The sequence below is a fragment of the Procambarus clarkii genome, chromosome 69 (assembly GCF_040958095.1).
Source record: "Procambarus clarkii isolate CNS0578487 chromosome 69, FALCON_Pclarkii_2.0, whole genome shotgun sequence".
NCBI classification, from domain to species: domain Eukaryota; kingdom Metazoa; phylum Arthropoda; class Malacostraca; order Decapoda; family Cambaridae; genus Procambarus; species Procambarus clarkii.
In genome coordinates this window covers 12586329-12612029 of record NC_091218.1, presented here as the reverse complement: position 1 = coordinate 12612029, position 25701 = coordinate 12586329, and the positions used below count along the sequence as shown (strand labels likewise).

Here is a 25701-nt window from a genome sequence, read left to right as displayed (position 1 = left end):
CCTAAGCCTAGCAGTGGTAACATCTAGAAGTCTGCTAACCTTCTTGGATGACCCATAGACGTGCGGTTCTTCGTGCATAATAGAATAATGATAGATGGAATAACTGGTGTGAATTTCACTTTGCCTCAAGTCTACAAAATTTAGTTGATGTTCCCGGGATATTGCTGCCCTCAGGCTGCTCAAAGGCAGTCCAAGATGGTAATCAATTCCCTCTTTACGAGCAAAAGTCTTGTCTAACTCATCAGTTCTATCATGCATTCGGAGACCAATATGGGAAGGAATCCACAGAAGACAAACTCTGACTCCATCATTGATTATTTCATTATATCTGTGTCTAGCTTCAGAGATAAGCACGTCACAGTTATGCCTTGGGGAGCTGAGGGCAGTCAAGGATGACAAGGAGTCACTTACAATTATCGTGTTAGCTTTGGTTTTATAAACTCGTTCGAGTGCGAGGATTATGGCAACCAATTCTGTTTGAAGAGTGGAGGCCCAGTTACTGAGACGCGCTCCACACTCATGGGAGAAGGAACCATCTCTCCCCGTCACAACAACTGAACTTCCAGCTGCATGAGAAAGAGACAGAGAGAGAGAGAGAGGGAGAGAGAGAGAGAGAGAGAGAGAGAGAGAGAGAGAGAGAGAGAGAGAGAGAGAGAGAGAGAGAGAAAGAGAGAGAGAGAGAAAGAGAGAGAGAGAGAGAGAGAGAGAGAGAGAGAGAGAGAGAGAGAGAGAGAGAGAGAGAGAGAGAGAGAGAGAGAGAGAGAAAGAGAGAGAGAGAGAGAGAGAGAGAGAGAGAGAGAGAGAGAGAGAGAGAGAGAGAGAGAGAGAGAGAGAGAGAGAGAGAGAAGAGAGAGAAAGAGAGAGAAAGAGAGAGAAAGAGAGAGAGAAGAAAGAGAGAAAGAGAGAAAGAGAGAGAGAGAGAGAGAGAGAGAGAGAGAGAGAGAGAGAGAGAGAGAGAGAGAGAGAGAGAGAGAGAGAGAGCCGAACCTTCCCCCGTATGTAACAAGAGGTCACATTTACATACACATATTGGTAAACAAACGGTTGACGGAGCAGCACCTCGCGTCCGCCAGACCTCAGCCAAGGTCGACCTCGGAGATATTAACTCAACAGGATTTCCGTTGACTGAAGGTGAGCTTTCCCGCCGCGGGTCAAGCTGTCAATTAGTACGCATAAGCCCGTGACGTTGACGGCGAGGATTAGTTGGCAACAGTAATTTGTTTTCAGTGACCTCTGATTGGATTTACCGAATGTTAATTCACATCTTTCAGCGTGTACTTATCTAGTTGTGTTTGCGGGGGTTGAGCTCTGGCTCTTTGGTCCCGCCTCTCAACCGTCAATCAACAGGTGTACAGGTTCCTGAGCCTATTGGGCTCTATCATATCTACACTTATAACTGTGTATGGAGTTAGCCTCCACCACATCACTGCCTAATGCATTCCGTTTACTAACTACTCTGACACTAAACACATTTTTTCTAATGTCTCTATGGCTCATTTGGGCACTTAATTTACACCTGTGTGTTCCAGCGACCTGATATTTAATTCCCGTAATCTCTCCTTATAGTTCATTCCCCTCAGTTCGGGCTGCTAAACCTCTGAACCTTCTCCAATTTAGTTTTATTCTTGACGAGATATGAACTCTATGCTGGAGCTGCATACTCCAGGATTGGTCTGCCATACGTGGTATACAAAGTTCTGAATGATTCCTTACAAAAGTTTCCTTAACCACTTGACCAACCGTGACCGTACAAAAGACAATGGTAGCCGAGGCTATTTCCCCCACCGTAGTTCTCCTGGCTGTCTGGGTTAGAGTCACTTCTGGGGTGTGGAGTTTTCATTTATTTATATATATAATATATATATATAATATATATATATATATATATATATATGAGAACATGCAATATGTTCAGAATCAACTTGCAATTAAAACAGCATGTCTCTCAGTGGACTGGTTACATCCGTGTTGCAATAACGGTGTTTGAAGTAGGTGCTGGGATTGGTGGCATGCTGGCAATTGCCTGTTAGGTGAGGGCGGCCAGTGAGTGACACCTGTGTACCGGGGAGTGTCACCTGTGTACCGGGGAGTGTCACCTGTGTACCGGGGAGTGACACCTGTGTACTGGGGAGTGACACCTGTGTACCGGGGAGTGTCACCTGTGTACCGGTGAGTGACACCTGTGTACCGGGGAGTGACACCTGTGTACCGGGGAGTGTCACCTGTGTACCGGGGAGTGACACCTGTGTACCAGGGAGTGACACCTGTGTACCGGGGAGTGACACCTGTGTACCGAGGATTGACTCGTGTGTACCTGGGAGTGACACCTGTGTACCGGAGTGACACCTGTGTACCGGAGTGACACGTGTGTACCGGGGAGTGTCACCTGTGTACCGGGGAGTGGCACGTGTGTACCGGGGAGTGTCACCTGTGTACTGGTGAGTGACACCTGTGTACCTGAGAGTGACACCTGTGTACGGGGAGTGACACCTGTGTACCGGGGAGTGTCACCTGTGAACCGGGGAGTGACACCTGTGTACCGGGGAGTGACACCTGTGTACCGGGGAGTGACACCTGTGAACCGGGGAGTGACACCTGTGTACCGGGGAGTGACACCTGTGTACCGGGGAGTGACACCTGTGTACCGGGGAGTGACACCTGTGTACCGGGGAGTAACACCTGTGTACCGGGGAGTGTCACCTGTGTACCGGGGAATGACACCTGTGTACCGGGGAGTGACACCTGTGTACCGGGGAGTGACACCTGTGTACCGGGGAGTGACACCTGTGTACCGGGGAGTGACACCTGTGTACCGGGGAGTAACACCTGTGTACCGGGGAGTGACACCTGTGTACCGGGGAGTGACACCTGTGTACCGGGGAGTGACACCTATGTACCGGGGAGTGACACCTATGTACCGGGGAGTGACACCTATGTACCGGGGAGTGACACCTGTGTACCGGGGAGTGACACATGTGTACCGGGGAGTGTCACCTGTGTACCGGGGAGTGTCACCTGTGTACCGGGGAGTGACACCTGTGTACCGGGGAGTGACACCTGTGTACCGGGGAGTGACACCTGTGTACCGGGGAGTGACACCTATGTACCGGGGAGTGACACCTGTGTACCGGAGTGACACCTGCGGAGACTCGGTGTTGTAATAAAGTTATTAACAACTTAATAAGTTCAGTAACATAAATCTTTATGTTACTTCTAATACGACCGTGTGTGAGTCCTTATAGCCGGGTTTTTCGTCTCTTTGCATCCTCTTACGAAACCTCTGCATCTTTCAACACCCATTGCGGCTTTATTTACATATATTCAGTCTTTGGAGTTCCGAAGCACTTAAAGAAGAAGTTTATAACAATAACAACCTTGGATTGTGAAGCTCCAAACATGAACAAATGTTTAATCAATGTTTACTGAGTTGCCATGATTGAAGAAAGACGTACAGGTTTCGTTAAGAGGTTGCATAAATCCTGGCCATTGGCAGTATAGTGGCGCGCTGTTGCTGCTTGAGAAAAGTAAGTTAAATATGGGTTTACATTCCCGCAGACTTATCGCCAACAGCAGCCAGAGATCAACAGTCAACAGAGATAGTTTGCAGTGTTCACCAGAATGTTCTTCACCATTAACAGACGCTGCCGACATTGTTCACCAAAATATTGTTCACCACTTGTGGGCTCAGTCATTAAGACGTTCAGGTCTTGTGTTTACTAGTTGTGTTTTTACGGGGGTTGAGCTTTGCTCTTTCGGCCCGCCTCTCAACTGTCAATCAACTGTTTACTAACTACTTTTTTTTTTTTCCCCACACCACACACACACACACACACACACACCCCAGGAAGCAGCCCGTGACAGCTGACTAACTCCCAGGTACCTATTTACTGCTAGGTAACAGGGCCATTCAGGGTGAAAGAAACTTTGCCCATTTGTTTCCGCCTCGTGCGGGAATCGAACCCGCGCCACAGAATTACGAGTCCTGCGCGCTATCCACCAGGCTACGAGGCCCCCGTACAGGCGTTCATGAACACTTCTGTTCACTTTCCGTAATTTGTACCTCACTGAATGGTCCTGGAGGAGAGGAGGAGGTAGGGAGAGTGAGAGAGAAACAGGTTGAGAGAGGGAGGGAGAGGGGAAGGTGGAGGGAGGGATGGGGAGAGAGGGAGAGGGGAAAGGTGAAGAGACTGAGAGAGAAAGGTTGAGAGAGGGGAGAAAGAAAGCGCAAGAATGAGGGAGTGATGGAGAGGGGAAGGTGAAGGGAGGGATAGGGAGAGAGAGGAAGGGGGAGGGAGAGAGGGAGAGAGGGAGAGAGGGAGAGAGGGAGAGAGGGAGAGAGCTAATATTTCAACATGGAGATAAGCCAACAGTGATATCAGCCGGGCCCGAGTGAATGTTATCACGCTAGTGTAAAGACCACATGTAGACCACTCAGCATTCAGGCCAGGTACACCACACAGTGTTCAGGCCTGGTACACCACACAGGCCAGGTACACCACACAGGCCAGGTACACCACACATTGTTCAGGCCTGGTACACCACACAGGCCAGGTACACCACACAGGCCAGGTACACCACACAGTGTTCAGGCCTGGTACACCACACAGGCCAGGTACACCACACAGGCCAGGTACACCACACAGTGTTCAGGCCTGGTACACCACACAGTGTTCAGGCCAGGTACACCACACAGTGTTCAGGCCTGGTACACCACACAGGCCTGGTACACCACACAGTGTTCAGGCCAGGTACACCACACAGTGTTCAGGCCTGGTACACCACACAGTGTTCAGGCCTGGTACACCACACAGGCCAGGTACACCACACAGTGTTCAGGCCAGGTACACCACACAGTGTTCAGGCCAGGTACACCACACAGTGTTCAGGCCTGGTACACCACACAGGCCTGGTACACCACACAGTGTTCAGGCCTGGTACACCACACAGGCCTGGTACACCACACAGTGTTCAGGCCAGGTACACCACACAGTGTTCAGGCCAGGTACACCACACAGTGTTCAGGCCTGGTACACCACACAGGCCAGGTACACCACACAGTGTTCAGGCCAGGTACACCACACAGTGTTCAGGCCTGGTACACCACACAGGCCTGGTACACCACACAGGCCAGGTACACCACACAGTGTTCAGGCCAGGTACACCACACAGTGTTCAGGCCAGGTACACCACACAGGCCTGGTACACCACACAGTGTTCAGGCCAGGTACACCACACAGTGTTCAGGCCTGGTACACCACACAGTGTTCAGGCCAGGTACACCACACAGTGTTCAGGCCTGGTACACCACACAGGCCTGGTACACCACACAGTGTTCAGGCCAGGTACACCACACAGTGTTCAGGCCAGGTACACCACACAATGTTCAGGCCAGGTACACCACACAGTGTTCAGGCCAGGTACACCACACAGTGTTCAGGCCAGGTACACCACACAGTGTTCAGGCCAGGTACACCACACAGTGTTCAGGCCTGGTACACCACACAGGCCAGGTACACCACACAGTGTTCAGGCCAGGTACACCACACAGTGTTCAGGCCTGGTACACCACACAGGCCTGGTACACCACACAGGCCAGGTACACCACACAGTGTTCAGGCCAGGTACACCACACAGTGTTCAGGCCAGGTACACCACACAGGCCTGGTACACCACACAGTGTTCAGGCCAGGTACACCACACAGTGTTCAGGCCTGGTACACCACACAGTGTTCAGGCCAGGTACACCACACAGTGTTCAGGCCTGGTACACCACACAGGCCAGGTACACCACACAGTGTTCAGGCCAGGTACACCACACAGGCCAGGTACACCACACAGTGTTCAGGCCAGGTACACCACACAGTGTTCAGGCCTGGTACACCACACAGTGTTCAGGCCAGGTACACCACACAGTGTTCAGGCCTGGTACACCACACAGTGTTCAGGCCAGGTACACCACACAGTGTTCAGGCCTGGTACACCACACAGTGTTCAGGCCAGGTACACCACACAGGCCAGGTACACCACACAGTGTTCAGGCCAGGTACACCACACAGTGTTCAGGCCTGGTACACCACACAGGCCAGGTACACCACACAGGCCAGGTACACCACACAGTGTTCAGGCCAGGTACACCACACAGGCCAGGTACACCACACAGGTCAGGTACACCACACAGGCCAGGTACACCACACAGGTCAGGTACACCACACAGGCCAGGTACACCACACAGTGTTCAGGCCAGGTACACCACACAGTGTTCAGGCCAGGTACACCACACAGTGTTCAGGCCTGGTACACCACACAGGCCAGGTACACCACACAGTGTTCAGGCCAGGTACACCACACAGGCCAGGTACACCACACAGGTCAGGTACACCACACAGGCCAGGTACACCACACAGGTCAGGTACAACACACAGTGTTCAGGCCTGGTACACCACACAGTGTTCAGGCCAGGTACACCACACAGTGTTCAGGCCAGGTACACCACACAGTGTTCAGGCCAGGTACACCACACAGTGTTCAGGCCTGGTACACCACACAGGCCAGGTACACCACACAGGCCAGGTACACCACACAGGCCAGGTACACCACACAGGCCAGGTACACCACACAGGTCAGGTACACCACACAGGCCAGGTACACCACACAGGCCAGGTACACCACACAGGTCAGGTACAACACACAGGCCAGGTACACCACACAGTGTTCAGGCCAGGTACACCACACAGGCCAGGTACACCACACAGGCCAGGTACACCACACAGGCCAGGTACACCACACAGGCCAGGTACAACACACAGTGTTCAGGCCTGGTACACCACACAGTGTTCAGGCCAGGCACACCACACAGGCCAGGTACACCACACAGGCCAGGTACACCACACAGGCCAGGTACACCACACAGGCCAAGTACACCACACAGGCCAGGTACACCACACAGGCCTGGTACACCACACAGGCCTGGTACACCACACAGGCCAGGTACACCACACAGTGTTCAGGCCTGGTACACCACACAGTGTTCAGGCCAGGTACACCACACAGTGTTCAGGCCAGGTACACCACACAGTGTTCAGGCCAGGTACACCACACAGGTCAGGTACACCACACAGGCCAGGTACACCACACAGTGTTCAGGCCTGGTACACCACACAGTGTTCAGGCCAGGTACACCACACAGGCCAGGTACACCACACAGGCCTGGTACACCACACAGTGTTCAGGCCAGGTACACCACACAGGCCAGGTACACCACACAGGCCTGGTACACCACACAGTGTTTAGGCCAGGTACACCACACAGGCCAGGTACACCACACAGGTCAGGTACACCACACAGGCCAGGTACACCACACAGGCCTGGTACACCACACAGGCCAGGTACACCACACAGGTCAGGTACGCCACACAGGCCTGGTACACCACACAGGCCAGGTACACCACACAGGTCAGGTACACCACACAGGCCAGGTACACCACACAGGTCAGGTACGCCACACAGGCCAGGTACACCACACAGGCCAGGTACACCACACAGGCCTGGTACACCACACAGGTCAGGTACACCACACAGGCCAGGTACACCACACAGGCCTGGTACACCACACAGGCCAGGTACACCACACAGGTCAGGTACGCCACACAGGTCAGGTACACCACACAGGCCAGGTACACCACACGGGCCAGGTACACCACACAGGTGTGGGCACCGACCTGTGATTTATATTTATTTAATTTATATGAATTTATATTTACGTTAATTTATATACTTCGATAGCAATTTGTATAATGATAAGTGGACTGTATTTCTGCAATAATCTCATAATCTCACAAATCGATCCTCTACACAGTAGGGGGGGGGTTATTAAATTAATATATATATATGCAGCCAATCAAACTACAGTAACTACATACATTGAAGAGGTTCCTTATCTTATAGTACAGCAGGTTAGTCCACCAGGTATAACTAGGGTGTAGACACCAAATTATCCTCTTTGAGGTAGCTTCCATATCACCCAGTAACTGGTGCACAAATCTTGCTTCCTCGTCTTGACCTGTCAAAAGTGCGCTAGCTGTGAAGCCAGAATCCTATATATGACAAGTATATCAGAGAAAACACTATACAGTACATGGAACATGAAGACCTGGCTTAATTACCTTTAGTTTGAGGCGATTTCGCGATCTAACCGGGTCACCCAATATCCTGACATTAATGGCCATAAATGAATGATAAACGGGTTTCGGATAGACACTTAACTTGATTGTAGACATCGTGTTGGAGATGGTACCTTTGGTTTCCATAACACTACGTCCAAGTAAATTAACAGGAGCCGAATTTGCTCCCGTGTGAGCCTCTGGTCTCAATATAAACAATGGCTGTTTAACACTCCATCCTATTGACGTTACTGGCCGACATTGTCCAGAATGATAGGAGCTAAATTTGCTCCACACGTCTCGGAGGTGACACAACAATGGCTGCCCTCCTTCCTCACTCTCGCCTGGCCTACTTTGTCCAGATTTCAGAAAGTGATAGAAGGGTCACATTTACTCTACTTTAATATTGATAATTAAGTTAATTTATATAAGATGTTTTTATGATGGTAAAGTCCAAAGACTAATGTATTTAAGAATAATTCCCAGCAGAATAGCTGGTGAATTATAATAGTATGTGGTGATGATATCCCGTTTTCTATAGACGGTAATTCCACTACAAGTTACGTTTTCTATGGGTAACTTGTTGGTAATACAGCTATTATCTGTATGATATTAAATGGTGTCGGATTTTCCGACATAATTCCCCAGGGGGCTGCTCACGGGTCGAAGTCCTGTTTAGAACAGACGAACACCGATACTCCTCCTTCGAATTATTAGATTAATTTGATGTTAGTAGTTAGTAATCACACATTTGTGCGTCTGTTCGTACAGGACGGATGTCCCGTACTAGAGTTGTAGGGGTTAGAAGTCTAATGCAATTTCATTTCCCTGTCAACTCTTGAAAGGCTAATATTCAAGCCTTATTACATATTATTTAACCCAGAAGACTGGATGTGATCAAGTACTACAGTCAAGTATGATTCAGGGACTGCAGTGAGATCAGTGACATTAGATATAACTTGAAGTTTCTTCAGGTAACTGGTCACTGGTATATAAACACTGAGGCCCATGGAATACATCTTGATTAAATAATAAATGTATCAAATCAGTCATCAGATTTATTGGGGTTTAATTTAGTTAATTGATTCAGAAGATTGAATAGCTCATCATTAAAGTAAAGTATGGTTCTGAGACTGCAGTGGGTTCAGTGACATTGGTCGCAGTGACTTGTAGCTGTTTTAGGCTACTGTTCACTGATTTGCCACTGAGGCCTCATGAACTCATCTTCAGCTTTAAATGATGATACTAACATCAACTTCTGTTGGTATAGTCAGCTGTAATCTCCTTAGTATAATGCTACTGGAGAAATATAATCAGCTGACAAATTTAGGTTTCTACTGGTATTGTTTATCTGCAGGCATAGGTCTCCTCAGGCTTGATACTGGGCCTGAGAGTAATTTACCTCCTGCAGAGTTTAACATGGTTATGCCCTGATATTTAGTAGGGCTACCAATGAATTGATGGTAGTAGTCTGTCCCCACAAGGACAGCCATTTGGCATTTGATTTGCTCAAATTTACCTGCAGCTGCTTGATAATAGCTTTCCAGGTCAGCATAATCAACTTGAGATTGTTGTGACAAATCTTCACATTTCTTGATCTGTCTTGTTAAGTGGCCTTTAAGACCTGCAAGGGTTCTTTTCATTCTCCCTGCATTATCCATACTGGCTAGTTGGTGAAGCCTTGTGGGGCTTGTACTTGGGCTGCTCATAATACTGAACAAGCTCTAATGGAAGCCTAGGGTAAATTCTGCACTCACTAGGCAATAATCCTACCTCTACTAGAGGTTAGCACTTAAAATTAATACACATTATATATATACAATCATACACACTAATGATTTGAGTGATAAACCAGTGTCACTGGAAGTACCTTTAGGTTAGCTCTTCTATATCACCCTAGGATGGTAGAGACACTAATTAATCACTCAAAGGTGTAATGATCATAAGTAAATTATTATATATACAACTCAACTCGAGTTGATAAAATTACACCCAAAATAGGGTCTGCACCATTCATTAATGGTGTTAGGTGGTTCAATATAGTACAACTGACTATGGTAATAATGGGACTAGGATGAACAATAATAGTTCAACTAGTCATATCCTACCCTGTTGTGGGTTGGCAATTAGTAAATATTATACTGTGATCACTAGTGCAATATATATTAAATAATTCTCTATTTTGGAGAAATAATATACACAATTATTGATAATAGCCTCTTAATTAGCCTCTATGAAACTTCTAATATTATCTAGAAGTATTAAATATTATTAGTGACCTCGCGAAATAAAGTCCACAAAATTCGTAGATAATCTCTCGCGAAATGTAACACCACGAAATCCGTGAACAATCTCGCGAAGACACAGTCACTAATTTGGCTGGCTTCTATATTAGCGCTGTCATTTCACGAAATAACACGCCACCAAATATCTGTGGGTGTGCATGAAACCGCTGACGAAGCTGAACTGGGCTGAGGGAGGCTCCTGAGCTCCCACGAGGCAACGCCGCTGTCTATGACTGACTGGCTTTGTTTAAATAACACTGCACTAGTATATTTAATGAATCCACTGGTTAACTGGTTCATCCGGTACTAAGATGACCAAATGTGGGTTCAAAGGACCGAATATTCCGGTTCCGAAGGTCCAAATAATTCGGTTTCGAAGGACCAAATAATGTGGGCACCGACCTGTGATTTATATTTATTTAATTTATATGAATTTATATTTACGTTAATTTATATACTTCGATAGCAATTTGTATAATGATAAGTGGACTGTATTTCTGCAATAATCTCATAATCTCACAAATCGATCCTCTACACAGTAGGGGGGGGGGTTATTAAATTAATATATATATATGCAGCCAATCAAACTACAGTAACTACATACATTGAAGAGGTTCCTTATCTTATAGTACAGCAGGTTAGTCCACCAGGTATAACTAGGGTGTAGACACCAAATTATCCTCTTTGAGGTAGCTTCCATATCACCCAGTAACTGGTGCACAAATCTTGCTTCCTCGTCTTGACCTGTCAAAAGTGCGCTAGCTGTGAAGCCAGAATCCTATATATGACAAGTATATCAGAGAAAACACTATACAGTACATGGAACATGAAGACCTGGCTTAATTACCTTTAGTTTGAGGCGATTTCGCGATCTAACCGGGTCACCCAATATCCTGACATTAATGGCCATAAATGAATGATAAACGGGTTTCGGATAGACACTTAACTTGATTGTAGACATCGTGTTGGAGATGGTACCTTTGGTTTCCATAACACTACGTCCAAGTAAATTAACAGGAGCCGAATTTGCTCCCGTGTGAGCCTCTGGTCTCAATATAAACAATGGCTGTTTAACACTCCATCCTATTGACGTTACTGGCCGACATTGTCCAGAATGATAGGAGCTAAATTTGCTCCACACGTCTCGGAGGTGACACAACAATGGCTGCCCTCCTTCCTCACTCTCGCCTGGCCTACTTTGTCCAGATTTCAGAAAGTGATAGAAGGGTCACATTTACTCTACTTTAATATTGATAATTAAGTTAATTTATATAAGATGTTTTTATGATGGTAAAGTCCAAAGACTAATGTATTTAAGAATAATTCCCAGCAGAATAGCTGGTGAATTATAATAGTATGTGGTGATGATATCCCGTTTTCTATAGACGGTAATTCCACTACAAGTTACGTTTTCTATGGGTAACTTGTTGGTAATACAGCTATTATCTGTATGATATTAAATGGTGTCGGATTTTCCGACAACAGGCCAGGTACACCACACAGGCCAGGTACACCACACAGGTCAGGTACGCCACACAGGTCAGGTACACCACACAGGCCAGGTATACCACACAGGCCAGGTACACCACACAGGCCAGGTACACCACACAGGCCAGGAACACCACACAGGCCAGGTACACCACACAGGCCAGGTACACCACACAGGCCAGGTACACCACACAGGCCAGGTACACCACACAGGCCAGGTACACCACACAGGCCAGGTACACCACACAGGCCAGGTACACCACACAGGCCAGGTACACCACACAGGCCAGGTACACCACACAGGCCAGGTACACCACACAGGCCAGGTACACCACACAGGCCAGGTACACCACACGGGCCAGGTACACCACACGGGCCAGGTACACCACACAGGCCAGATAGAGTACCATCTACTCACAGGATGAGTGGCGCTGCCCAATACTGTCACTATGGCGGTGTGTCCACTCACAGGATGAGTGGCGCTGCCCAATACTGTCACTATGGCGGCGTGTCCACTCACAGGATGAGTGGCGCTGCCCAATACTGTCACTATGGCGGTGTGTCCACTCACAGGATGAGTGACGCTGCCCAATACTGTCACTATGGCGGTGTGTTCACTCACAGGATGAGTGACGCTGCCCAATACTGTCACTATGGCGGTGTGTTCACTCACAGGATGAGTGACGCTGCCCAATACTGTCACTATGGCGGTGTGTCCACTCACAGGATGAGTGGCGCTGCCCAATACTGTCACTATGGCGGTGTGTTCACTCACAGGATGAGTGACGCTGCCCAATACTGTCACTATGGCGGTGTGTTCACTCACAGGATGAGTGACGCTGCCCAATACTGTCACTATGGCGGTGTGTCCACTCACAGGATGAGTGGCGCTGCCCAATACTGTCACTATGGCGGTGTGTTCACTCACAGGATGAGTGGCGCTGCCCAATACTGTCACTATGGCGGTGTGTCCACTCATAGGATGAGTGGCGCTGCCCAATACTGTCACTATGGCGGTGTGTCCACTCACAGGATGAGTGGCGCTGCCCAATACTGTCACTATGGCGGTGTGTTCACTCACAGGATGAGTGACGCTGCCCAATACTGTCACTATGGCGGTGTGTCCACTCACAGGATGAGTGGCGCTGTCCAATACTGTCACTATGGCGGTGTGTCCACTCACAGGATGAGTGGCGCTGCCCAATACTGTCACTATGGCGGTGTGTTCACTCACAGGATGAGTGGCGCTGCCCAATACTGTCACTATGGCGGTGTGTCCACTCATAGGATGAGTGGCGCTGTCCAATACTGTCACTATGGCGGTGTGTCCACTCACAGGATGAGTGGCGCTGCCCAATACTGTCACTATGGCGGTGTGTCCACTCACAGGATGAGTGGCGCTGCACAATAATCTCGCTATGGTGGTGTGTCCACTCACAGGATGAGTGGCGCTGCCCAATACTGTCACTATGGCGGTGTGTCCACTCACAGGATGAGTGACGCTGCCCAATACTGTCACTATGGCGGTGTGTCCACTCGCAGGATGAGTGACGCTGCCAAATACTGTCACTATGGCGGTGTGTCCACTCACAGGATGAGTGGCGCTGCCCAGTACTGTCACTATGGCGGTGTGTTCACTCACAGGATGAGTGGCGCTGCCCAATACTGTCACTATGGCGGTGTGTCCACTCACAGGATGAGTGGCGCTGCCCAGTACTGTCACTATGGCGGTGTGTCCACTCACAGGATGAGTGGCGCTGCCCAGTACTGTCACTATGGCGGTGTGTTCACTCACAGGATGAGTGGCGCTGCCCAATACTGTCACTATGGCGGTGTGTCCACTCACAGGATGAGTGGCGCTGCCCAGTACTGTCACTATGGCGGTGTGTTCACTCACAGGATGAGTGGCGCTGCCCAATACTGTCACTATGGCGGTGTGTCCACTCACAGGATGAGTGGCGCTGCCCAGTACTGTCACTATGGCGGTGTGTTCACTCACAGGATGAGTGGCGCTGCCCAATACTGTCACTATGGCGGTGTGTCCACTCACAGGATGAGTGGCGCTGCCCAATACTGTCACTATGGCGGTGTGTCCACTCACAGGATGAGTGGCGCTGCCCAATACTGTCACTATGGCGGTGTGTCCACTCACAGGATGAGTGGCGCTGCCCAGTATTGTCACTATGGCGGTGTGTTCACTCACAGGATGAGTGGCGCTGCCCAATACTGTCACTATGGCGGTGTGTTCACTCACAGGATGAGTGGCGCTGCCCAATACTGTCACTATGGCGGTGTGTCCACTCACAGGATGAGTGGCGCTGCCCAGTACTGTCACTATGGCGGTGTGTTCACTCACAGGATGAGTGGCGCTGCCCAATACTGTCACTATGGCGGTGTGTCCACTCACAGGATGAGTGGCGCTGCCCAGTACTGTCACTATGGCGGTGTGTTCACTCACAGGATGAGTGGCGCTGCCCAATACTGTCACTATGGCGGTGTGTCCACTCACAGGATGAGTGGCGCTGCCCAATACTGTCACTATGGCGGTGTGTCCACTCACAGGATGAGTGGCGCTGCCCAATACTGTCACTATGGCGGTGTGTCCACTCACAGGATGAGTGGCGCTGCCCAGTACTGTCACTATGGCGGTGTGTTCACTCACAGGATGAGTGGCGCTGCCCAATACTGTCACTATGGCGGTGTGTTCACTCACAGGATGAGTGACGCTGCCCAATACTGTCACTATGGCGGTGTGTCCACTCACAGGATGAGTGGCGCTGCCCAGTACTGTCACTATGGCGGTGTGTCCACTCACAGGATGAGTGGCGCTGCCCAATACTGTCACTATGGCGGTGTGTCCACTCCCAGGATGAGTGACGCTGCCCAATACTGTCACTATGGCGGTGTGTCCACTCACAGGATGAGTGGCGCTGCCCAATACTGTCACTATGGCGGCGTGTCCACTCACAGGATGAGTGGCGCTGCCCAATACTGTCACTATGGCGGCGTGTCCACTCACAGGATGAGTGGCGCTGCCCAATACTGTCACTATGGCGGTTTGTCCACTCACAGGATGAGTGGCGCTGCCCAATACTGTCACTATGGCGGTTTGTCCACTCACAGGATGAGTGGCGCTGCCAAATACTGTCACTATGGCGGTGTGTCCACTCACAGGATGAGTGACGCTGCCCAATACTGTCACTATGGCGGTGTGTCCACTCCCAGGATGAGTGGCGCTGCCCAATACTGTCACTATAGCGGTGTGTCCACTCCCAGAATGAGCGGCGCTGCCCAATAAACTCGCTCCTCGGGGCAAAATTCGAATACAAAACAAAAAATACAGTACCCACATTGTAGGTTACAAAAACATTGTATTTCGCTATTCCTCCTTTATTATAAAGACTTGGTATACACTTAACCACTGTACAGTACATTGTTAACATTATCTACCAGAGTACAGTACAAGATCAGCATCGCTGAGGACGTCAACATAGCTGAGGACGTCAATATAGCTGAGGACGTCAGTATAGCTGAGGACATCAACATAGCTGAGGACGTCAACATAGCTGAGGACGTCAGTATAGCTGAGGACATCAACATAGCTGAGGACGTCAAGAGAACTGAGGACGTCAGTATAGCTGAGGTCGTCAACATAGCTGAGGACGTCAGTATAGCTGAGGACGTCAACACAGCGTAGGACGTCAACATAGCTGAGGACGTCAACACAGCTGAGAACGTCAACACAGCTGAGGACGTCAACATAGCTGAGGACGTCAACATAGCTGAGGACGTCAACATAGCTGAGGACGTCAACATTGCTGAGGACGTCAACATTGCTGAGGACGTCAACACAGCTGAGGACGTCAACATAGCTGAGGACGTCAACATGGCTGAGGACGTCAACACAGCTGAGGACGTCAACATGGCTGAGGACGTCAACATGGCTGAGGACGTCAGTATAGCTGAGGACGTCAACACAGCGTAGGACGTCAATATAGCTGAGGACGTCAACATGGCTGAGGACGTCAACACAGCTGAGGACGTCAACATGGCTGAGGACGTCAACATGGCTGAGGACGTCAGTATAGCTGAGGACGTCAACACAGCGTAGGACGTCAATATAGCTGAGGACGTCAACATAGCTGAGGACGTCAACATAGCTGAGGACGTCAACATAGCTGAGGACGTCAACATAGCTGAGGACGTCAACATAGCTGAGGACGTCAACACAGCTGAGGACGTCAACATGGCTGAGGACGTCAACACAGCTGAGGACGTCAACATGGCTGAGGACGTCAACATGGCTGAGGACGTCAGTATAGCTGAGGACGTCAACACAGCGTAGGACGTCAATATAGCTGAGGACGTCAACATAGCTGAGGACGTCAACATAGCTGAGGACGTCAACATAGCTGAGGACGTCAACATAGCTGAGGACGTCAACATAGCTGAGGACGTCAACACAGCTGAGGACGTCAACATAGCTGAGGACGTTAACATAGTTGAGGACGTCAACACAGCGTAGGACGTCAATATAGCTGAGGACGTCAACATAGCTGAGGACGTCAACATAGCTGAGGACGTCAACATAGCTGAGGACGTCAACATAGCTGAAGACGTCAACACAGCTGAGGACGTCAACATAGCTGAGGACGTCAACACAGCTGAGGACGTCAACACAGCTGAGGACGTCAACATAGCTGAAGACGTCAACACAGCTGAGGACGTCAACATAGCTGAGGACGTCAACATAGCTGAGGACGTCAACATAGCTGAAGACGTCAACACAGCTGAGGACGTCAACATAGCTGAGGACGTCAACATAGCTGAGGACGTCAACATAGCTGAGGACGCCAACATAACTGAGGACGTCAACACAGCTGAGGACGTCAACACAGCTGAGGACGTCAACATAGCTGAGGACGTCAACATAGCTGAGGACGTCAACATAGCTGAGGACGTCAACATAGCTGAGGACGTCAACATAGCTGAGGATGTCAATATAGCTGAGGACGTCAATATAGCTGAGGACGTCAATATAGCTGAGGACGTCAATATAGCTGAGGACGTCAATGTGGCTGAGAACGTCATCACAGCTGAGGACGTCAACACAGCTGAGGACATCATCACAGCTGAGGACATCAACACAGCTGAGGACATCAACACAGCTGAGGACATCAACACAGCTGAGGACGTCAACACAGCTGAGGACGTCAACACAACTGGGGACGTCAACACAGCTGAGGACGTCAACACAGCTGAGGACGTCAACACAGCTGAGGACATCAACATAGCTGAGGACATCAACACAGCTGAGGACATCAACACAGCTGAGGACATCAACACAGCTGAGGACATCAACACAGCTGAGGACATCAACACAGCTGAGGACAATTCAGTGAGCTGGCTATGACACGCCCCGGGGGGGGGAAGGCGGGTACAGACACGCCTGGATATTTACACTTATAATCCATGACACATGTGTCAAGTGCCACACATGTGTCAAGTGCCCCACATGTGTCAAGAGTCCCACATGTGACTGGAGTAAAATACAGACTACGACAGCTGCCACAGGTGTGTTGCACTATCTAAAGTAACACGCCTATACACCTGCCTGTACCGGTACACAGGACACCTGCCTGTACCGGCACACAGGACACCTGCCTGTACCGGCACACGGGACACCTGCCTGTACCGGCACACGGGACACCTGCCTGTACCGGTACACGGGACACCTGGCTGTACCGGCACACGGGACACCTGCCTGTACCGGGACAAGGGACACCTGCGTGTACCGGTACACGGGACACCTGCCTGTACCGGTACACGGGACACCTGCCTGTACCGGTACACGGGACACCTGCCTGTACCGGTACACGGGACACCTGCCTGTACCGGTACACAGGACACCTGCCTGTATCGGTACACAGGACACCTGCCTGTACCGGCACACAGGACACCTGCCTGTACCGGTACACAGGACACCTGCCTGTACCGGTACACAGGACACCTGCCTGTACCGGTACACAGGGCACCTGCCTGTACCGGCACACGGGACACCTGCCTGTACCGAGACAAGGGACACCTGCCTGTACCGGTACACAGGACACCTGCCTGTACCGGTACACGGGACACCTGCCTGTACCGGCACACAGGGCACCTGCCTGTACCGGCACACGGGACACCTGCCTGTACCGAGACAAGGGACACCTGCCTGTACCGGTACACAGGACACCTGCCTGTACCGGGACAAGGGGCACCTGCCTGTACCGGGACAAGGGGCACCTGCCTGTACCGGGACACCTGCGTGTACCGGGACACCTGCGTGTACCGGGACACAGGACACCTGCCTGTACCGGTACACAGGACACCTGTGTGTACCAGTACACAGGACACCTGCCTGTACCGGTACACAGGACACCTGCCTGTACCGGTACACAGTACACCTGTATGTATATGTTCCACAGTTCTGCCTCCAATTATATTTTAACACAAAGAACACACTGTTAAGTTATCTATTTACAAGTACATATTTATACATGTTCAGATTTTATGTATGAGTGTGTATATATATATATATATATATATATATATATATATATATATATATATATATATATATAAACAAATACATTTGTTTTCTTACAAGTAACGCAAACTCACAAAGTTAAATTAGCATTTTCATAAAAATTCAGATTGTTGCCCTATTTGTTTATAAAAAAAATATGCAAATAGTTGCAAATTACATTAGCATTAATTGACAAAACTGTGACAGAAACCCCTAATGTTGTAACCCTGGAGGCCTGACCCTGGTGTTACAGCAGCAGCCCTCAGGTCCACCGGTCCACAGGTCCACCGGTCCACAGGTCCACAGGTTCACTGGTCCACTGGTCCACTGCAAGGAGCCATATACTCTGCCCATCACTATGCAAGTTGCTGGAAATATCTATCACATCCCACTTAAGGATACCATACTTACTCATTCACTTACACCCTGGAGGTCAGTATATCACCCTGGGGTCAGTATATCACCCTGGGGTCAGTATATCACCCTGGGGGTCCCCACAGTGTATTATCCTACACTGGATAATACACTGTCAGCTGTCATGTCAGTGCCACTCAGCATAAGCTGTCATGTCAGTGTCACTCAGCATAAGCTGTCATGTCAGTGTCACTCATCATAAGCCGTCATGTGAGTGTCACTCATCATAAGCCGTCATGTCAGTGTCACTCATCATAAGCTGTCATGTCAGTGTCACTCATCATAAGCTGTCATGTCAGTGTCACTCATCATAAGCTGTCATATCAGTGCCACTCATCATAAGCTGTCATGTCAGTGTCACTCATCATAAGCTGTCATGTCAGTGTCACTCATCATAAGCTGTCATGTCAGTGTCACTCATCATAAGCTGTCATGTCAATCACTCAGCATTAGCTGTCATGTCAGTGTCAATATCATCATCAACTGAACATCTTCCATCAAATAATAATCACATTCATTACAGTATATTCTCGGGTTGTTTTGTTAACCAGTAACGAAACCTGTACATCATTCAACAACCATGGTGGCTTTGTTTACATTTATTAAACAGTTTACGAGCTTGTAAACTTCACAGTTATTGTTGTAAACAACCTCGAAGGTCCTAACAACCTGTTAATGTAATCACAGCTGCTGTGACTGCGGAAAGATGTAGAGGTTTCGTAATGACACACGACCCTTCAACAACCTGTCATGGCAATACACAGCAATTGTGATACTATCGACCACACCGTCAAAATTACAGTGCTTTATTGAAAAACAAACCAATGCAACATTGACGCTCTATCGGACTGCTGGACCTCAATGGGTTAGGAGGGTTGGGTGGGTTGGTACGGTCCGAGCTAGGCACAAGCACTTATATCTGACGTTTGTTACGGTTGTTCTATACACCTCAAGTGATCTGTACAGCTCATGCATACACCTCAATTCTATACGACTCATACACCTGAAGTCAAACAAATGTCAAACTCCAGTAAATACAAAAGTTAATGTAGATATGCTTTGCTGATAGAGATAGATATATCTCTATATCTGCCCGTGTGGCAGATGTCCTGGGGGGGATGACGGTGAGAGGTGGAGCCCAAGAACTGTGGCCTTAGATCACCTCGTAAGCTGTTTACAAAAATAAGTTCACATAACAGTTAACGTAAACTAAGCCGCTGTGATCGAGATCAGAAGTTCCGACCTCGTAAGTGAAAACGTAAATGCCCTGTGACTCCTGGCTTGCGATTCGAGTAGTTACGCAACCACTTACAAAACCTATTCATCTTTCCTGGATCATTGCGGCTTTGTTTACATGTATAGAACAGCTTATGTGTTCAAAGCACTACGACGTCGTTAATAACAATAACAACCTTGGGTTGTGAAATTTAACAACTCATAAACGGTTTAATAAAAGTAATCAAATCCGGCATGATTAAGGACAGATGCACAGGTTTCGTAAGAGGTTGCATAAATGCTTGACGAGTACTGGCCCTTGGTACAGGGGATGATCCCAGGCAGTTACGTCCGGGGCAGACTCTCTGGACTATACGTAGGCCAGGACGTCGAGGGTCAGATGACACTCCGGACTGTACGCAGGCCAGGACACCGTAGGTCAGATGACACTCCGGACTGTACGCAGGCCAGGACACCGTAGGTCAGATGACACTCCGGACTGTACACAGGCCAGGACACCGTAGGTCAGATGACACTCCGGACTGTGCGTAGGCCAGGACACCGTAGGTCAGATGACACTCCGGACTGTACGCAGGCCAGGACACCGTAGGTCAGATGACACTCCGGACTGTACACAGGCCAGGACACCGTAGGTCAGATGACACTCCGGACTGTACACAGGCCAGGACACCGTAGGTCAGATGACACTCCGGACTGTACGCAGGCCAGAACACCGTAGGTCAGATGACACTCCGGACTGTACGCAGGCCAGGACACCGTAGGTCAGATGACACTCCGGACTGTACGCAGGCCAGGACACCGTAGGTCAGATGACACTCCGGACTGTACGCAGGCCAGGACACCGTAGGTCAGATGACACTCCGGACTGTACGCAGGCCAGGACACCGTAGGTCAGATGACACTCCGGACTGTACGCAGGCCAGGACACCGTAGGTCAGATGACACTCCGGACTGTACGCAGGCCAGGACACCGTAGGTCAGAGGGAACTAGGTCCTGTGCTAGCTGGCGGCGGGGTTGGCCTCGTAGTCTTGGCCATAATCCATGAAGTGAGGGGCGGCTTCGGGTCCGCTGCTTCGCTCTTCCTCCGGAGTGTTGTAGCCGATGTCGATGACCTTCACCGGATACGTCAACTGGTTTCCGCTGTCCCAAGAGTATATTTCCTGAAAGATATAACTATCTAAGTTACAAGGAATCATTGAATTATGTAAAAATGATTTGCAATATGCCTGATTAAACAATCACTACCATTCTGATGTGATGTGGCAAGTGAAAATAAATAATTGCTACTGTCAAATAATTTACCCTCATTATTCGAGTGGAGGCTTCTACTCCATACATTTACATAAAGGTCATACAGGAGTTTATATATGTTTTATGTGCATATGTAAAATAAAAAATGTGTATTAATAGGAAACATGACATTGTGTGTACATCTTTAGCATTCCTGCATCTGGCGCTTGTAAGACCATAACACCCAAAGATCTACTCTTCTGCCAGGTCAGAGGTCAGCCACCTGCAGAGTTGAGTGTTTTGGTTGTGCAAACATTCATGATGGAAACATTCCTTTCCTCCCTCACCCTTCCATAATTAATCTCCCCATCCTTGGGAGGTGTACAATAGTTGTCAAACAATTTTAATGGAAGATTCCTGAGTGTTATCGCACATGGGGGGGGGGGGGTTGACCACCTTCAAGCCTCCCACTTGTAGGGTAACAAAAGCTACCCCCACCCAACCAGCTGATCTAGGTGGCAGTTTTGGGGGTGTATATATATATATGCCATGTAGCACAGTTCGAAGACAGAGTACTGGGTGCCAGAGAGGAGAGCTGGTCTGCTGGTCATCACACAGCCATGGAGTTGGAGGCCGAGGAATTACACGGGGTCAAGAGGCAATGGTCACAAGGTAATGTGTGATCTCTGAAGGTATGCTTCCATGTCTAAATTACTTAACATTTGCTAGTATAGGATAGTGACTTAAGAATTGCCAGTGGGTAGAGACTTAGGATTTTTGATGAATATTATATATTGTGATTTAGTGAACTTATGTTAAATTTCCATCTGTATGTGTCACTTGGTCCCCTTGTCAACTTTTGCATCGCCCGGGTGTGTTAACCAGGGACCTTAATTGAACCTCCCCAAACTCTCCAGTATCTGATTGTTTTAACATCACTGTCAGTCAGGCATTACATCAAAAGAAGGTACTTCTCAGTTCAGCATTGGTAGATGTCACAATGCTATATATATATATATATATATATATATATATGTCGTACCTAGTAGCCAGAACGCACTTCTCAGCCTACTATGCAAGGCCCGATTTGCCTAATAAGCCAAGTTTTCATGAATTAATTGTTTTTCGACTACCTAACCTACCTAACCTAACCTAACCTAACTTTTTCGGCTACCTAACCAAACCTAACCTATAAAGATAGGTTAGGTTAGGTTAGGTAGGGTTGGTTAGGTTCGGTCATATATCTACGTTAATTTTAACTTCAATAAAAAAAAATTGACCTCATACATAATGAAATGGGTAGCTTTATCATTTCATAAGAAAAAAATTAGAAAAAATATATTAATTCAGGAAAACTTGGCTTATTAGGCAAATCGGGCCTTGAATAGTAGGCCAAAAAGTGAGTTCTGGCTACTAGGTACGACATATATATATATATATATATATATATATATATATATATATATATATATATATATATATATATATATATGTGTGTGTGTGTGTGTGTGTATATCACGAAAATAAACACGTGATTAAAAATGTGACAATGTCAGACCACGGAGGAAAAATGAAACAGGAATTTCCTTAAGTACTTTCGTATATTAATACATCTTCAGAAGGAGTTCTGAAGATGAACACTCCTTCTGAAGATGTATTAATATACGAAAGTACTTAAGGAAATTCCTGTTTCATTTTTCCTCCGTGGTCTGACATTGTCATATATATATATATATATATATATATATATATATATATATATATATATATATATATATATATATATATATATATATATATATATATATATATATATATATATATATATAGTGTGTGTGTGTGTGTGTTTTACGATCGTATTAAGAGAGGATGGTGGCAGCGTTAGTTTAATAAGTTTTCTCTGTTTAACTTTTCCTTGAAAACGTATCATTGGATCATCACGAGAGTAGCGAGTGATCCGGTCACCCTCCACTGTAATTATTGCTTAGACGTTTTAAGGAAATTTACTTAAGAGCACCAGGGTTATACAATATTTCACTTTAAATTACATTAAATATTTTTATCAAGTTTTGCAAAGATACTGGTGCACAATATAGTAGTGTTACATGTTGACGAATTGTTTAACCACCAACATAATAGTTTAGCCATCACGCCACCTGGCCTCCAGGAGGCAAGCTAGTTGACGTCTAGTCAAGTGATTGCATGTTTGGCCGCCAGAGGAGGCAGACGTATTGCCTACTCTCTCCAGTTGTTGGTGTACAGGACGACAAGCGGTCCTTGGTGTGGCTGTTGGCAGGGGCCTTGTGCCTGGCTTGCTGTGAGTGATTGGGGCACTCCTTGCCCCCCCCCCCCTGTGCTGAGGAGCCAGTCGAATGGCCTGGAATATTCGGGACTTGTGGATTACCCTACCGTGGGTATGACACTACACACAGACGCATCAACGTGATGCATCAAAAATTGTGTAAAATCCTGGTTTGTGTCTCGGAGAGGCTGCAGGATCCAAGTAAATTCAGTAGAATTTCTGGTTGCAATTCTTGTACCATGTCGTAGTTCAGTCGATTAAGGCAGCGTCTGGGATGCTCTTAGACGTCGGTTCGAATCCTCGTCACGGCCCTTGTGGATGTGTTCATTTGTTGATATGACACTGACAATGCTGCCGTTTGTTAAGTAAGCATTGGGTGGTGGTGAAGCTTTCCACTGAGCAGGACTACCGGGTATTTCTACGCCGGTTTGATGGGCGCATGTTCCAATTGCCAGGTGCTGCTGGGTTTGTAGTTGTCTCAGACCGAAGTGGCGCTTCTACTTACATCAGTATGTACAGCGCCCCTATTGAGTTTCCGGAGGTGTTGTTACAGCAGTACTTTGGCCAGTTTGGGGAGGTGGTGTCCGTGTGGATATATGTTATCTCTTCCAGTCGCGTGAGGGGCGTCCAAAATGGCATTCGATTGCTGGAAATGCAGCTTCCATCTGACATACCATCGTCTGTCAAGCTGATGGGATACTATCTCCATGTGTATTATGCCCAGCAGCCGCGGACCTGCTTCCATTGCGGGATGTCAGGGCACCTCACTGCGGGGTGCAGTGCGGGCGTCCTCGACTGAGTAAATCTCTTCCACGAGGAGGACTTCTCTCCGCTGGCTGTTGTCAACGCTTCCGAGGGTGTGGATGTCGGTGTGTCCGTGGATGTCGTGCCTCTGCAGGAGCCTGTAGTTGAGGATGCAGTTGGGAGGCGTCGACCACCAGTAGCTGTGCCATCGTCGTGTGTAAGTGCTGCAGCTGCTGTGTGTGCTGCAGGCGTGTGTGTGGTGCAGCATGTCGACCCTCCCCCGCCTCCCACTTCTGCGGCTGTTGTGGACGCTTCAGTGAATCCAGTTTCTGCATACTTGTAGCCTGTACCTACCCCTTCTGCAGCTGTTGTGGACAGTTTTCCTGTCACGTGGTCATGGGCCGGTTCCCCCCGTCGTCACCGCCGCTGAGGTTTTGCGTGCCTGTGGCTTGCGTGCCCGGGCATGGCTTCCCCTGCATTTCTAGGGAGTCAGATACAGTGGCGGTAGAAAGTTTGGATGACCTGCAGCCGGACCCTAAGCACTGGAGGCGCTCTTCGACTGCTCTGCTCCTTGAGGGTCATGACTAGGCAGACGTGAGGTACTTTGCTAGTTGCATGTCTTCGGATGACGAGGGTGTGCGTGGGGCTTTTGGGGTGCCTGGTGGTGATACGGCGGTGGTGGCAGATGTACATGTGGCGGAAGTGGCTACTGGTGTGGAGGACTCCGTCCTGGTTCCTGAGTGCCCCATGCCACCCTAGCTATGGGCTTCCCATAGTGGAGGGTTTTACCGGGTGTCGGGTGTTGCGTCGACTACTACCGCCAAGTCGATGTCTCGACTTCGTGGTGGTGCTCCGGAAGAATGCTTGCCAGTAGGACGTTGTGGTGTCGGGCTGTGTGTGGAGCCGTGTGGAGCCGGATAAACCGATTCTGAGTGCGGAGGGCCTCCCGTACTTTATGCATCGCCCCAAGGATATACGGGGTGTTGCCTCTACTCCAGAGGACTGGGCTACTTGGAAGAAGTATCGTCGGGTGTATCCTCGGGAAAACACGTCCTCATATGTACAGGCAATATGACCAGTTGTCGGACATTGAATAACAAGTAAGTAAGTAATTATCAAAAGAAGGCACCAAACCGGGAAGGCTATGTAGCACCATCAAATACGCAAAATAATCAGAGGGCGCTAAATATCACCAAGGATGCCAATACGAGAACAAAAACGCATAAGGCGAACGATATCAAAAGTATCCGAGTCGCCAAGAATTCTATCGAGGG

General features: G+C 48.7%; 3 protein-coding genes across 7 annotated transcripts in view; 2 read left to right on the top strand and 1 right to left on the bottom strand.

The window, feature by feature from the left end:
- Positions 1-3535: 3535 nt before the first annotated feature.
- Positions 3536-15917, top strand: LOC138355839 (cerebellar degeneration-related antigen 1-like). The gene is made up of 3 exons (XM_069311376.1): positions 3536-3678; positions 15386-15596; positions 15630-15917. The coding sequence occupies exons 1-3, from the start codon at positions 3536-3538 to the stop codon at positions 15915-15917; spliced, it is 642 nt and encodes a 213-aa protein (XP_069167477.1).
- A 27-nt stretch (positions 15918-15944) lies between these two features.
- Positions 15945-17345, top strand: LOC123772332 (homeobox-like protein HDP1). Its single transcript, XM_069311375.1, has 3 exons — positions 15945-16010; positions 16044-16244; positions 16458-17345. The coding sequence occupies exons 1-3, from the start codon at positions 15945-15947 to the stop codon at positions 17343-17345; spliced, it is 1155 nt and encodes a 384-aa protein (XP_069167476.1).
- A 1049-nt stretch (positions 17346-18394) lies between these two features.
- Positions 18395-25701, bottom strand: part of LOC123772234 (uncharacterized) — a 325414-nt gene continuing 318107 nt past the window's right edge. For 4 of the 5 annotated variants that reach the window (XM_069311039.1, XM_069311036.1, XM_069311037.1 and 1 more), the window contains exon 16: positions 18416-21311. In XM_069311039.1, the coding sequence (XP_069167140.1) occupies positions 21150-21311 (162 nt within the window). In that variant the 3' untranslated portion in view covers positions 18416-21149. Of the gene's footprint in view, positions 21312-25701 lie in introns of all 5 variants that reach the window. The other variant, XM_045765315.2, reaches the window with a different exon arrangement.

Coding starts and splice junctions, on each gene's coding strand:
- LOC138355839 (XM_069311376.1), top strand. CDS start 3,536: ATGGGTTTACATTCCCGCAGACTTATCGCCAACAGCAGCCAGAGATCA. Junction 3,679..15,385: donor CAAAATATTGTTCACCACTT/GTGGGCTCAGTC, acceptor ATTATCTACCAG/AGTACAGTACAAGATCAGCA. Junction 15,597..15,629: donor TCGTCAACATAGCTGAGGAC/GTCAGTATAGCT, acceptor AACACAGCGTAG/GACGTCAACATAGCTGAGGA.
- LOC123772332 (XM_069311375.1), top strand. CDS start 15,945: ATGGCTGAGGACGTCAACACAGCTGAGGACGTCAACATGGCTGAGGAC. Junction 16,011..16,043: donor ACGTCAACATGGCTGAGGAC/GTCAGTATAGCT, acceptor AACACAGCGTAG/GACGTCAATATAGCTGAGGA. Junction 16,245..16,457: donor ACGTCAACATGGCTGAGGAC/GTCAGTATAGCT, acceptor AACACAGCGTAG/GACGTCAATATAGCTGAGGA.